General features: G+C 35.9%; 1 protein-coding gene across 2 annotated transcripts in view; it reads right to left on the bottom strand.

Annotated features, from left to right (window-relative positions):
- The window catches only part of LOC145997314 (chromatin-remodeling complex ATPase chain Iswi-like), a 73,049-nt gene that overhangs the window by 9,220 nt on the left and 48,008 nt on the right, over positions 1–15,821 (bottom strand). For both annotated transcript variants that reach the window (XM_083134216.1, XM_083134217.1), the window contains 8 exons: positions 15,207–15,339; positions 12,909–13,057; positions 12,486–12,595; positions 10,551–10,677; positions 9,494–9,607; positions 4,971–5,096; positions 4,682–4,781; positions 2,680–2,831 (listed from right to left, as the gene is read on the bottom strand). In XM_083134216.1, the coding sequence (XP_082990342.1) occupies positions 2,680–2,831; positions 4,682–4,781; positions 4,971–5,096; positions 9,494–9,607; positions 10,551–10,677; positions 12,486–12,595; positions 12,909–13,057; positions 15,207–15,339 (1,011 nt within the window). The remainder of the gene's footprint in view (positions 1–2,679; positions 2,832–4,681; positions 4,782–4,970; positions 5,097–9,493; positions 9,608–10,550; positions 10,678–12,485; positions 12,596–12,908; positions 13,058–15,206; positions 15,340–15,821) is intronic.

Here is a 15,821-nt window from a genome sequence, read left to right as displayed (position 1 = left end):
TTCCTTTAAAATAAATACACAATTTGAATACTTGAAATGTTTTTCTAACATATATGTAGAATTGGCATTCATTAACATGTGAAAGTTTCAAAAGAACACATTACTCGAAAATACACAACTACACTATTTTCTTGTTTAATGCTTTTATCTTTTCACCAACTTCTTCGATTTCCTTTGCAGATCTCTCTAGGATTTTAGCTTTCTTTATCCTCAGTTCTTTCAGTTCTGCCATATTTCTTATCCTCTCTTCTAAATGAGTCTTCTGAGTTTCTGTTGCATCATGCTTCCTTCAACTTTCCATTTGCATTTCTTGACGCATGGATTAAAGATTTTGTTATAGGGACTTTTTCAACCCCTCCATAACTTACAATTGCATCATGTACACATCATTGGGCAGTAAGTGAGTCCTCATCAAGATTATCCACAAGGCATTGCTTATTTACAGAGAAACTGCGCTCAACAGAAGCATTTCCATGTGAAAGCATTAAAATCTTCTGGACAAACAGTATAAAGGCACTGTTGTTACAGTCTTCAAGAACTATCATCCACATCTGATCCAGCCGATCAACAGCAATGTCAACATTTTTCATTCTTGCAATCACACTGTCATTACTACATAAGTCAGTATAGAACCGTTTTATATCATCTGCAGCAGGACCAGAAAAATGGCACTCTTCAACTAGGACTTGTAATGCCACATTCACTTGGTCTTCACCTACTTTTCCATCCAAAACAGATGTGCACCATATGTGATCCTATATTGCAATGGCGATCTCATACATATCACCTTACACAAACATTGTAATATTTTCAGACAATCTTCACGAAAATGTAACACCTGAACGTCAGATAGTTTCACAGATCTAAATGCTGCTCGGGTTGCAAATCCAATGTCAACTTCTTTTGCAGAACACACACATTCTGGATCAGTTAGATTTAGTTTCAAAAGATCTTCAGAACTTACAGCTTCAAGCAGAATTGACTTCTTCATAAACCTGGACATAAGGGATTTTAGTAGATTGAGCGAATGTTCATAAAGGATTGAATTGCTGTTTTAAGTCCACTTTATGCACAGTAAGGCTAATCGGGACTGGACCTATTAAAGTGGAATCCAAACAAATACGTGCATCTACTGGGAATCGAACCCAGGACACCTTGATTACAAGGCCACGACGCTACCACTGTGCCATTGGGGAAGCCCAAATGTTCATAAAGGAAAGGCACCATTGGTGAATCAGACAAACCTCACAAGAAAGGGTTCTATATAAGCTAGCCTGACTGGTAACAGAGGATTGCTCACTTGCGACTTAATAGTTTTAAAGCTTTCACACCTTGGTTGTTCCTTGGTACCAGAAACTCTGTCAGCAAAGGTTTTCAAAAATGCTAAAAGGTACTGTGCTTTTCCCACCACACTTCCACTGTCTAACCACTGAATTGGACAAACTTTTTGGAAAAACTTTTGATCCTGCAATTCTTGTGAAATCTGCTCTCTGAGCTGGAATATTTTTAAATAAATTGTACACTGCTCTTAATAGTACCACTGCATTCCTACCAGAACTGAAAAGAGCTTTGAAAGCACCATGAACAACATGAAGTCCGCAGCTTTCTATTTTTTAGCAATGTTGTACTTTCTTGTTCATTTCCAGAAATGAGAAATTTCCAGTTAACTGCTGGTCCATCCATAGATATTTGCACTGTGTTTTTCAAATTGATACCTTTTACACCTTCTTGAAATGCCAGGAGCAAGTAGTCACTAGCTTTGGTATGGGCCAGAAAAAAAATACAAAATTTTCCAGAAAAATAAAATTCCCTGACTTTTCCAAGTTTTCCAGACTGGTAGACATCCTGATGTATATATATTTGCACTGAAAACAATATTCAGTTAAACCTCGATATTACATTTTTCAGGGGGACGAAAGAAAACTGAACACTTTGCAGACTGGACTAGACATAGTTTTTCTATATAGCATGGGATTTTTTTGCAGTTTTTAATAAAATCATAGAAAATATGTTTCCAAGTTTGTTATTATTTACAAAATCTTTCTGAAATCTTCAAAATGTCCTCTTTCCACAGATATATATGTTGCAATTCATAAAAATGTTCTCACATTTATAAATGTTTTTCTGTAACAAATTTTTGAGAAAAAATTAAACTAATAAAACTGAAAATATTTTCAATATGCAATATAGAAATAATTAATGAAAAATAACCTAAACATTTCCTCTTCAGGTTGTCTTGAAACTTTGATATCCGAAATGAAATCATCGTGAAGAATTTATAAAATGTGCATATAAATCGTTCTATGCAATTCTCAAGAGCAGAAGCAAAAGCGCAACATAATACGACAAGTAAAAATGAGACTCATCAGTACACGCACTTCATCTAGCAGTTGATGTTTGAAAGAAGTGCATACAATGCACGTGCACAAGAGATGTGACATGATTATAGCGCGTCATTCATTCAGAATACAACTGCATAGCAAAGGGCAGGCTATGCCTCTCATTTGTCTTATTGAACAGTATTTGTACATTCGGAATGTTAAAATGTAGGAAAATGTAAATTCTGGGTAAACACTTGAACTTGTTGCCGTACTGAGAACATGAAAAGTGAATGTATAATGCAGAAAAAGTGTGAAATCCAGGAACGTGAAATTGGGGTCTTAATGTAATACACTATACCTTGGCATCAAGGGCTTTCTTAATACTGGCTCTCCTCTGAATCTTTGCTTCTCCTCTCTCTATCTGTGCCATAATTCGATCTATGTCTTGAAGTTCATGACATCTGTCCCAGAATACACGGCTGTACTGCATAACATCATCTGGGGTCTTTCCTGAAAGATGGATATAACTAATGATATGCACAAAGCACATTTTGATTTTAGCATAGGTAAAATATGAGAGTAGACACCAATGGTGTAACAATGGAGAAAATTTACTGATTGTGATTTACATGCCAAGTTTTCTTTGAAACCAATTCCAAATTTGCTATTTAAACAGAAATACATCTTTTTAAAATTTGTAAAAAAATTGTTTGTGTATTAAAAATATCCAAGATATTTGATGAATGACGTTACGGATTTTACTGTGGACAATAGCTTGAAAAAATTTTTTCAAAGTAAATTCAATATTTTATTAATTCTGATTCTGGCTAATATATCTGAAATTGACTTAATTTTTTCTATTGCCAGGTGCCATGACAGATCACATTTTCAGTTTAAATGTAAGTACTTGTGAATTTATGAACTTTAACAGTACACCACCCTTTTTGGTTCATGTAATACAAAAAAAGTGAATATGTTTATGAGCTATCAACAACGTGAAACTACTACTGAACTCTGTGGTACAACGAAAAAAATTTACCATCCACTAAAGATGCTATGTTGTATCTCAAATTGCAAACAAATCGAGATTTTATTTTCTGTGGCACATTTCGAGTGCAGTTGTTTCATCTAGGCAATTGTAAATATTCTACGCCAAACTTTACAGTTCACCCCTGAAAAACTGATGGAAGTGAACATTGGCAATATGGTGAAGGAAGTAAATACAATTTATTAAATGTAGGGCTGAGCCCACTTTGACCTGATATCGATAGCAAAGCCGATACTCAGAAACAAACAGTTTAAAGGAGTTCAGGATAGAGTGGAACTCTGATTTTACATTTTCTTGCATTATACATTCATTCTTCATAGTCCCCAAGACAGCAAGATGCTATAAAAATTTCCCCAATTTTACGTTTTCAAGCTTGGTCCCCTGAAAAATGTAAAATCAAGATTCCACTGTATTGACAAATTTTAAAATATAGTAGTGTACCTCACATTCTTAAGTTACCCTGGCCTTCGTAGAAGGCAGGATATACAAAGGATGTGTTTACGACAGCAGTATACATTTCCAGTATCATGAGTTGTAAAAAGGAAGTAGTAGGGGATAGAGCGAAGGTAGGAGATCGTAGGTGAGAGGAAAGGGTTCGGTGTTTGGCTTGGAAAGGAGGAAGATTGAGAGAAGTTCGGGGTTTGAAGGAAGTAAAGTATCGTCGAGAGGGAGATGGGAGTTCGGTGATAAGAAAGCAGGGGACAGTTAAAGAGACTGTGTGGGTGTGTGTGAGAGATTGAACATTGGAGAATTATTGATCATCTCTTCAAGTATGAGACAGGTAATACCTTTCACTAATTATGTCCTTGCCGGTTCAGTCTTAAGGATCATAAAACACAATTTGTGTGTGTCGCCATTCATTTAAGACCTGTGTAGAATAACGTTTATCTAGGTACCTCTCCAGATGAAGCTTAAGCCCAAGCGAGTAGCGATGAGCTAACACCACCCAGCTACGATCCCAGCACTGTGGTAGAGTCTGTGTAATACAATATAGTTTTTAATCTAAACTATACTATTTCACCCTGCCAAAGTTATTGCTTTAAAATATTAATAATTGAACAGAAGATAATTATTTAATCATGAATTATGAAAATATTACATTTTGCATATTTATCAAGAATATTTAAACTACATGTCGTGCAGCATTTTTTTGCAGATGCTGTGAGATTCAACAACTTTGTAAAAGTATTGGCAAGTATCGGTGATTAAATTCAAATCGATACTTAACAATATCACTGGTATCAACTGATACATCAGATCGATATCAGGTCAGCCCTAAGTAAATGTATATATTATTCTCAATACAACTTACCTTCAACCTCCTTTGCAATATAGTCTATGTCATCACGACCATATTTTTCATTGGCTTTTATGAACTGGTTGAAATCCCTCTTTGTCCAATTAGTAAATCCCTGTAACAAAAGTATGTATTCAGCTATTAAGAATCTGGTGGTGACTTTCATTTGAATGAATATCTCTATCATATTGAAAGTTTTTAACCGATAAAAAGAAAGTGTTAAGTCATTCTATTGAGAGTAAAAAGTAATTTATCATTACAACCAAAGAAATTAAGTTTATTATAATTATTAACAAATCAATACCTGAGTAAGTAGTTTCTCTTTCTCGGTTTGCTCCTCTTCTGACAGTTGTTGTGCTTCATCAATTTTCCGTTGCTCTTCTTTCTGAATACGAGACGAGTCTGCACCTAACTCTGGATTTTTTGGTACCTGCAAGTGCAAATATAATAGTGAATGCAAAAAATCTATTTCATTAATATGTGTCACTTGAAAACTATATTTAATTTGAACACTACACACAATATACTGTATAACCATCATCCTTCGAAGTTTCCTGCCTCTGGCTGGGTCGGCATAGAAGTCAAGCCTCTCCATTTTTTCCTGGTCTTTCACCACTCCTCTCTTTCCACTGTGTTCCAAACTTGTCCTCTTCTCCTAACACTCTCTGTTATCTGTTCCTTCCACAGACATCTTGGTCTCCCCTTTGGCCTTATTCCCTTATAATGATTTTAACCTTTAACTACTATGAACAGTCTCTCAATTTCTTATACTTTATTCCTTGCACCCCTCCCAACAACAAATTAACCCTTCTCCATACCTCTCAGTCGGGGCGTTGGCTACATGCTCTCAAGATCACGAGGCCTTGCCTTTGTTTGTTCAAGTCTTACTGTACTCTACTTTCAGCGAGTGTTCTTGATTGATTGATTGATTTAGTTTATTTTACTTCGCATTTTGTGCCTCTTGGCTAATTTGCGAAGATGGGGATGAGTGATGAAATGATGAAATTGATGAATGGACATTCACAAACAACCAAGCCCGACCGGGATTCGAACCCGGGACCCTTGGCGTCGCAGCGCGATGTGCTAACCACTCGGCCACAGGGTCGGGCTCAGCGAGTATTCTGACAGACGTTCAATAGTAGTTATGTGTGTTTTTTGTTACGTTGTCCTTCGAATGCCTCATTACTCAGTTTAAATTTCATCAAAATATTTCATTATTTTGAACTCCTGCTCTTTGGACAACATAAAAATGTAGACATTTTAAGAATTGGGAATTTACAAAAATTAAGCCACCATTGTTGCAATTTCTGACTTATTGTCTTCATCTTAGCATAAATTACGTTATGTTTCTTTAACTAAACAATAATAATTGCAAACAGCTTTACAATAGTCTTCTTTTTATTTGGAAAAAAAAATATAAAAAAAAATCATGGATTTCACTGTCCTGCATTTCAACTTCTTTCACCTTGATCCTTTTAAAAATGTAAAATCTAATTTTCACTGTACAGGGTGGGATATTGATACAATTAATACAATATTGATTGATTGATTTAGTTTATTTTACTTCGCGTTTTGTGCCTCTTGGCTAATTTGCGAAGATGGGGATGAGTGATGAAATGATGAAATTGATGAATGGACATTCACAAACAACCAAGCCCGACCGGGATTCGAACCCGGGACCCTTGGCATCGCAGCGCGATGTGCTAACCACTCGGCAATTAATACAATATTATTTCATATCATGGGTATTTACACGTGGTAAGATACTTATATATATCTGAAATGTACTTTTGTATCCATGTACCTGTTTATTCTATTCAATTAATTTCAGTGCCCTCTGTCACCATGCACATAAGAACTTGTAATCAACTAGTAACTATTTTCCTGTAGTTTACGGTTATTACAAGCATAAGAAAACAGTTTTTTCTTTGTGACGTTTCAGGAGACACACGCTCCTTTCATCAGACATTTATTTTCATTTTGACTAAAGATACAGTTATAACAATGGTTAGTAATTTTTTAAACAAAAAGAATCTGTTATATAATGGATGTTGTCAATGTTACATTGTTGTAATATAGCAACTTAACTGTGAAAAAAGCAGTCTGTTTTATTTTTATTTCAGATTTTTTTTTAAATTATGAATCCCAAATATCATCAGGTAATTCAAATTCATCATTGTTTTTACAAAGTCTCTTGATGTTTTCTGTTACATTAAATTTTAAAGATGGTGGCTTACTCCATTTGTGAAAAAGAAAACTCCATACTGGATCTATGTTACCATTTTCATTATTTAATTTATTCCAGTGTTCTTCTGCAATGAACGAAGCCTCCCAGACATTCAACTCTGTGTTTCCCGTTAATCTTTTTAAAACCCTTCTCTTTTTAATCAAATGCTTCTCTTCGATGATATGAGTTGACAAACCTGTTCTTGGGTTTAGATTTATAATGTCCAAATCGTGTTCGTGCCATCTTATTGCCATTTTCCTTGCTGTTTGTCCCACATAATCTTTTGAACATGAACAACTTATATTATATATTCCTGTGGTTTCCACATCTGGTAGAGAGTTTCTCATTTTGAATTCATTAAATGTACATTCCAAACTTCTTGGTGATTTAAAAACAATTTTGAAATTAAAACTTCTAAAAATTTTTGCAATTTTATGTGAGAATCCCTTGTGGAATGGAATGCACACAAATTTCTTTTCAACATATTTTTCATCTTTGTCTGTATTTCTCTTTTCCTTTAGTTTTCTTGCAACTTGTTTTTTGATTTGGTTTATTCTGTTAGTGTGAAAGCCATTTTCTTTTGCTATATTAAAGAGCCTTTCTTCTTCATTTTTGATATCCTCATTATTAGAACATAGTCTTTGTGCTCTCAGGAAAAAATTTAAAAATATGTTATCCATTGTTATATGCGAATGTTCTGATTTGGCATGGATGTATTTTTCCCCCACTAATTTTTTCCTATGGACTGATGTTTGAATTGTTGAGTCAGTTGTCTTAATTTGCAGATCAAGGAAAGAAATTACATTGTTATTCATGGGTTCGCAAGTGAATTTTATGCGACGATGTGATTCATTTAACGATTTAAATACGTCCATGATGGTGTTCTCATTTTTAGCAATAATTAGCACATCATCTACATATCTGATGTAGAGTTTGATATCCGCACCTATCGCATTAACAATTGGAGATTCTATGTAATGAAGGAAAATGCTGGAGATGATTCCGGATACTGGGTTTTCCATTGATAGACCATTACTTTGCTGATAGATTTTGCCATCAAATATAAAGTAATTGTAATTTGCACATACAGTAAACCATCGAACCATTTCCCATGATTCTACTGGGTTAACCTTCATCTCAATAAGCCATCTGCGTAATGCATCTGTGGCACCTTCTATTGGGACACTAGGATATAAATTTTCAACATCAAAACTTGCAATACGATACTCATTATTCCAAACAATATTTTTTAGTTTCTGTTTCACTTCATATGCATTTTTAACACCGAATGGTGTTTGTTGTTTAATTATAGCAAGTCTTTCAACTAAATATTTGGATAGTTTGTATGCAGGATGTGTGAAAGTTGCAATGATGGGTCGTATTGGAGTTCCCGGTTTGTGAGTTTTTGGTAGTCCAAAGGCAATCGGCAGGGTTGAATTTTTGACAATGAGTTTTTTCTTCATTTCTCTTGGTATCGTGATACTCCTTTCAATTACTTTCTTTACCTCATTTATTATTTTAGTTATAGGGTTTCGAGAGGTTTCTGTGAAATTGTTTAATTTGAAACATTCTTCCATTTTTTCTTTATAGTCCTTAATTCGGATAAGGACAGGTTTATTTTCCTTGTCTGATTTTATTAAGAAAATCGTCGTTTTCTTTCAACCAGATCTTGTAACCATGAACTTTTTTCCCCAACCTTATATGCTCTTTCTCCCGTTCTGTGTATTTTGAAACGTCACAAAGAAAAAACTGTTTTCTTATGCTTGTAATAACCGTAAACTACAGGAAAATAATTAACTAGTAACTATATTTTAGGTATATAAATATTATTATTATTGTGACCGACAATGCAGTAATCAATGTACAAACTGTGTTGAACTGAACAAGATATACTAGAGAGTGAAATAGCATAAGAATATCTGTAAAATTAATGTCAGTGCTGCAATGGTCGAATTAATAGAATTTCATACTCCTAACCACAGAACTGCGATTGACTGACCTCGAACAGAAAACAGAATTATTACTACCACACAACGTATGTGAGGATAAACATTACTCACAACCTATGACAACTATTTTTGCCAATGTTACTTGCAAATAATATGTGCTTGTCCAATAATAACATGGGTACCTGGGGGAAACCCTGGGGGGTAAAGGCGGTCAGGGGCATGATGCTGATCACATCACCCCCACTCACGACCGGATCAAGAAAGTGTGGGGCGTTACCCCCACACCCCCTATACGCCTTCATGGCATGGTGCTATGCACAGGGGAACACTTTACCTTTACCTTTTTACCAATAATATTTCATTGCGACTTTTGGTAAATGGCATAAATTTATTCGTAAGTTTATCAGCCAAAAGTGTAGAAGCACGTACATTTTTAGTATCCACTCACCAAGCCATTTATTATTTTAAAAAGAATATGCAAACATTTTGAATGACTCGTTGGTCCAGTGGAGAGGGCAGGTTTGCTCCCCACATGTTGATCACCCTGTAGAAGCAAGTCTGGGACTCACCCAGCCTCTCGACAATGAGAAGCAAAACACCTGTGAAAATGATAAAAGTTATCCATATCAAGTAACTGCATTGCTTACTTACCTTGTATCCTACTGTTTTCCTGTAGTAATAGATCTCTTGATCAAGTAACTCAAATAACCGAGGTGGAAAAAACTGGAAATCCTGAACAATTGGTTGCTTAGGTGGACGAGGAGCCTGAGGGTAAAAATAAACTCATTAGAAAGTCTGTTAATTTAGCACATTTTTAAAATTTAGAAACAGTGTTTCATTCTTCATGCAACTACAAACAGTGGGACATTGAACTAAAACATAAAATTTGGAATTTGATTAAAGCTAAGTTAAAAATATAAATACTACGGGTGAACCATTACTGATGTATCAATATTAGCTGATAGCAATCGTGTAGGTATCAGAAAGTGTCAGTTGTATTTTGTTTACGTATACCGCTGATATGTTTTTTTGCATTTCGGTCTTTCGCAGGATCCACAAAATTGCGTAACAGTTCGTATCCTAAAAGTTACTCAAAATTCGAAGCTTCCATTTTTAAAACCAATATAGTGTGAAAAAACTGTATTCTGTGATTACATAACAGGTAATCAAATTTTTTCTCTTGCAGTTTGCGGTTCTTGCAAGCATGTAAACACAATTTTTGCTGTTACGTTTCGCGATAACATGTGCTGTCTTCATCAGACATTTATTTTTAGTTTGAATAATGTTACAGTTATACCAATGGAATAAATTTAACAAAAGCATAAAGGAGCAGTTATATACAATGAATCTTGTCAATAATATTACATTGTTTGAGCATAATAATTCAATTGTGAAACAAGCCATTTATTATTGTTATTTGATTTGAATATTCTCAAGTAATTCTTGAATATTTTGAAACAATGCTCTAGTAAATTGATGCTTATAATATTTTATGTGCACTATGGCTTTCCGTATATTTTGAAATGAAGATTCAAATTCTACTACACAGAGTAAGCGATTAAACTGTGCCTCAATCAGGTCTCCATTTCAAATCTTGGTCTGGGCACAGTATTTCATGTACTTCAATGCTGAAATATTTACATTTTTCCACACTATAAAAATCTACAATAATACAGGGGGGGAAAATGTTAGATCTTAAAATTATTACTTTTGGTGCTTTAGGCTCAGACACACGGAGAGCTTCTCTGAAGTATGCGTCCACTGCGTAGTTGGCCTTCCTTTCTCTCTTTGGAGGCTCTATCCAACTTCCTATGCCCAGAATTTTTTGTTTTTCCCTGCAAAAGAGTACCATTGTTCATCTATGTCACACTTGTACTACATTATAAATGTCCATTATATTTAAAAAAAAAAAAAATACTATTAAACCACTTCCCTATTTTCTTCATTCATCAATAGCAACTGACAAATTACACAGTTGACAAAATGCAAAGTAGTGTGGAATAACAATTCTCTGAATGTTAGTGAAAATGATTCTACATTAGCATGCGGTCCCCCTCTAGATGAACTCTAGCAGCACACACGGAAAGGTGAAATGGATAGATCGAAAATACCTGAACATGGATGGAAAGAACTGCATATAATTCAGTGGTACAAGGTAACAGTGCTAGACGAAGAGCCTCGTTGGAAGCTAAGGAAAAATCAAAAGAAGCAGCCTTCATAGCAATGGTCCAAAACCCTATAAGTCATGCCAGTGTAGAATTGAAACAAATATGGTCCCCTCTCCTCAAAAACTAGAAATAGTAGCATAAGTGAAGCAAAATTTAGTAGATTTTTTTTGGGGGGGTGCCATGGAGTTAGTGAACTAGATTTGTAGCAAAATCATACGTCTGTCGGAGAGATTTGGTTCTCACCACCGGAAAGAAAAGTAATTTGTTCACCTCAAAATGTGTTAGAATAAATATAGTTAAAAGAACTGGACAATGGATAATGTCCAATTAACATTGCATGCTAATGTACAATACTTATGTTGTAATATTTTATTTCAATGCACTGCTACAGCCTTCACAGTAATCTACATATTTGATTATTATTATTTAGCCTTGCTTTTTCTGAAACCTTTGGCAAATTGTGACAGTGAGGGTGATAATGAAGTTGACACAAAGGCTGAGATTCAAACATGAGTCCCCTGGCACAGTAGCATGCTGTGCTAACCACTCCAACAATAATTTTCTGAAACTTAAAGCTGCCATTTTTTTTTGGAAGGGATTAGGAGTAGTAACAAATATTATTTCCACTATGAAGAGCAATTCTAAAATATAAATCAAGGAAAGTCCACAGTGTAAGGTGCACACATTTCTTTCCAGACTGGAAGTTCCTGCTCAAGAAGCAATAAATTTTAATTAGATATGCAGAGACATGAAATTGTTGCCAATACTGAGACACCAACATAAAATTGAATTTGAACGGATCATTTTCCACCCCTTTCTCTCTTTCATCCTCCTTCTCTCAAGAAAGATTGACATCTTCATGAATTCGTGTCACAAAGAGACTAATATATTATGCTTTGAAAAATAAACTGCATATATAGAAAGGTTGTCCTACTCCGTGGCCATGCAGTCTAAGGCACTGTGCTTTGGGCTCCCGACTGCGGGATGGCATGGGTTCGAGTCCACCTGGGTTCAGTCTCTGGGTTCTCAGCCCATGTATAGGAGCGGTGGCAACCCATCATCGTAAGGAAATTGGGGAGCTATGAGTGAGTAGCGTAACCCAGTCTCTGAGATCTCCTATAACGGCTGAGGGTTTGACATGCTGACTCCACATCACCCTATTACTGGTTGAAGATCTCCACACTTCTAGGCAGGATTGTGGGAGGAAACTGGCAGTCGGGGGACAGGCCAAGGACCTTCGATATCAGCCTATCCCTAATATATAGACACCTACTTTACAAACCAGAATGTTTTAATGTATTTTAATATTCATTGAAATAACAAAATGGCAGAACATTGCACTAATGATAGAAATATCAGATCAGAAAAATTATAAGCATTTTACTGATAGACCAATACACCAACATTCCTTTATCACTTGATATTAATAGAGTACCATTAATACCATACACACCTCAATTGAAATTTCAACTAACCTATAATCTTCGCCTTCAAATTGATACACGGATTCTGTCGGAGCATCCACTGTGAAATTCCTTAGTGTAGATTCTCCCATAGTTGCCAATTTCTGGGCTATCGCCTCTGTCTGAAAACAGACAAATATAGATATGTGTAGTCCTAAAGTAAGATTTTAAAATATGTTCTCTTGCAGGTCAGATATGTAATTGACAAATTTTATTACTAAGAGCTGCAACATTTGTAAAAATAGGATTTGGTGGAACAATGCTCAGTAAATACGTATTTCTACAGAAAATTTAAGTCACTTTTCTACGTTGATACTAAGAGAAATACAAAGAAGTCTTCTGGCAGATGAGCTTAACTCAAACACAGTTTCACTACACAGTGGTATCAATTCCTTCACGCTATTACCACCCAACAACATTTAGTCAATTACTCACCTTCGCTTCACCTTTTTCCAAAATTGTGTCAATATCATCATCAGTTATGTCAGATTCTTTTGAGGCAAACACATGATTGGCACCGTGTCTGATCATATTCAACATCTCGTCTTTGTTGAGTGCATTTGACTTTGCGTCCACCAGACGACCTGTAACACAAAAGCAATTAACAATATAATTTATCAAAACAATACATTAGTAACCATTTTGGCAAAGTAACATATGTGACTTCTGTATACATATTGTACAGTCACGGTCACTTCTGGTTTGTAATGATCTCATTCAAAGACAATTTAGTTGTTCCAACCCAGAAGTGTCCGCGACTGTACCAGAAATGAATTGGATCTCTTAAGGATAGACTGTACACATGACAACAGCAAAATTTCCTATGTAGAAGTCAATTCAAAATGAATAGTGCAAAATAAAGTTACATTACGGCAAATTTATATCAAATAGTCCAGCACTGGTTGCCTTACCATTTTTTCAAATTTCAGTTTCATTCATAGTTGGGAAAGGAGAGATGCAGTATAATCTAGTATAATAAATAAGGAGAAATTAGTACTCACTTTATCTACTAAACTGTGTTTTCTTCTTTGTTCTATTAATTTCAGTGGCCACTGCCACCATCCTCGTTGGAACTTGCTGTACTGTTGTTTGGTGTGCATCTCTTGTTTGTGTTTCTCCAGCTGCCGTTAGGTGCGCTGTTGTTAACTGTATGTCTGCATACATGTCATCTGCTATTTCCCGGCTATAACTGCTGTAGTGTGGTGTGTCTGTCCACTGTAGATGTTCATCTCGTGCAGGAAGTGCATTATGGCATGAGTTTCCTTGATTCTGATGTCTACGAGTGTGTGGACAGAGTGTTTGACTTGTACCTTTTGAATTCTATGGTTATTGTATTTGATGTGTTTAGCAAGACCAGTAGTGGGTTGGGCTTTTTTTCGCATCTGTCAGGTGCTCTTGGATTCTTTCATTGAGAGATCTGATGGACCTGCCAATGTAATGTGCCTTGCATTCTCACTCTGCATCGTATACACCTGGGTTGTCAAGGGGGGAGAGGAAGTACCGTTTGTGTCTGTTTAGTTTATCAGCTATTTTGGAATTGGGTTTGTGCACAACTTTGATGCCATATGGGAGAAGGGCTTTGGATGTGGTGGGATGGTAGGGGAAGGCAAACCATTTATAATGGTCGCTGGAGGTTGATTGTGGCTGGTTGGGGTGTTTGACCTGCATTTCCGATTTACTGCACGAAGTGGAAAGTTGTGCTTCTGTGTAGGCATGTTTCAGGGCTATTTCAGTGATGGTGGCTATCTCATCTCGTAGATCCTCTTCTCTGCAACAGTAGGAGAAGGCTCTCCGATAAAAGTTCAGCCACACATTAGCATTTTGTTTGGGGGGATGGCTAGAGAGAGCATGTATGTACTGGTTGCCTGCATCCGGTTTTCTGTAGACAGTGGTTGTGAATTTGATACGTGCATGGCTGTTGGTAATGTCCAGGAAGTTGATCTTACCATGTTTCTCTTTTTCTACGATGAAGTTGAGCCTGGGGTGGATGCTAAGCTAATGTACAAGCTAAATAGCATCCACCCCAGGCTCAACTTCCCCTACCATCCCACCACATAAAAAGCCCTTCTCCCATATGGCATCAAAGTTGTGCACAAACCCAATTCCAAAATAGCTGATAAACTAAACAGACACAAACGGTACTTCTTCTCCCCCCTTGACAACCCAGGTGTATACGATGCAGAGTGAGAGTGCAAGGCACATTACATCGGCAGGTCCATCAGATCTGTCAATGAAAGAATCCAACATCACCTGACAGATGCGAAAAAAGCCCAACCCACTACTGGTCTTGCTAAACACATCAAATACAATAGCCATAGAATTCACAAGCTACAAGTCAAACACGCTTCCCACACACTCGTAGACATCAGAATCAAGGAAACTCATGCCATAATGCACTTCCTGCATGAGCTGAACATAGACAGTGGACAGGCACACCACACTTGGATTCCCAACTACAACAGTTATAGCCGGGAAATAGCAGACGACATGGACGCAGACGTACAGTTAACAACAGCGCACCAAGCGGCAGCCGGAGAAACACAAATAAGAGACGCACGCCAAGCAACAGTACAGCAAGTGTATTCCTACCGTATAAAATATTTTGATCTGGAGTTGCAGCTCTCTTTGCTTTATTACATCTCACAATCAGGAAATTCAAGACTTTAATTGTGCGCAATTTGATTTTGTGTGTAAATAAAGTCATGTAAATCATGTTAATTTTGTGTACATTACCTTGCTGGATAACTAATTTGTCTAGTCGAAGCTTAATCTCAGCTCTCTCAACTATCTTCTCTTCCACTGTGTTTTCTGTGATGAACCGGAACACTTTGACTTGCTTCATCTGGCCAATTCTGTGAGCTCGGTCCTGTAACAATGCAACTACAAGTTAGCCATTTACAATATATATGAAAAATTATATAAATACTGGCATAAAGTCAGAAACATGATAAAAAATGGTAAAAATTAATCTGTTTAATAAATGGAAGTGTGATAACTTTATAGTTTAAAAAATAAAGGTGTAGATTTGAAATTACAAAAAAAAGAGATTAGTGAAGAAGAAAGGCTTTTTAATATAGCAATAGAAAATGGCTTTCACACTAACAGAATAAACCAAATCAAAAAACAAGTTGCAAGAAAACTAAAGGAAAAGAGAAATACAGACAAAGATGAAAAATATGTTGAAAAGAAATTTGTGTGCATTCCATTCCACAAGGGATTCTCACATAAAATTGCAAAATTTTTTAGAAGATTTAATTTCAAAATTGTTTTTAGATCAACAAGAAGTTTGGAATGTACATTTAATGAATTCAAAATGAGAAAATCTCTACCAGATGTGGAAACCACAGG

This window comes from Lepisma saccharinum, chromosome 13 (genome assembly GCF_977018435.1).
Source record: "Lepisma saccharinum chromosome 13, izLepSacc3.1, whole genome shotgun sequence".
NCBI classification, from domain to species: Eukaryota; Metazoa; Arthropoda; class Insecta; order Zygentoma; family Lepismatidae; genus Lepisma; species Lepisma saccharinum.
The sequence above is the reverse complement of the archived record's forward strand: the minus strand, read 5'-3'. Positions and strand labels throughout refer to the sequence as shown.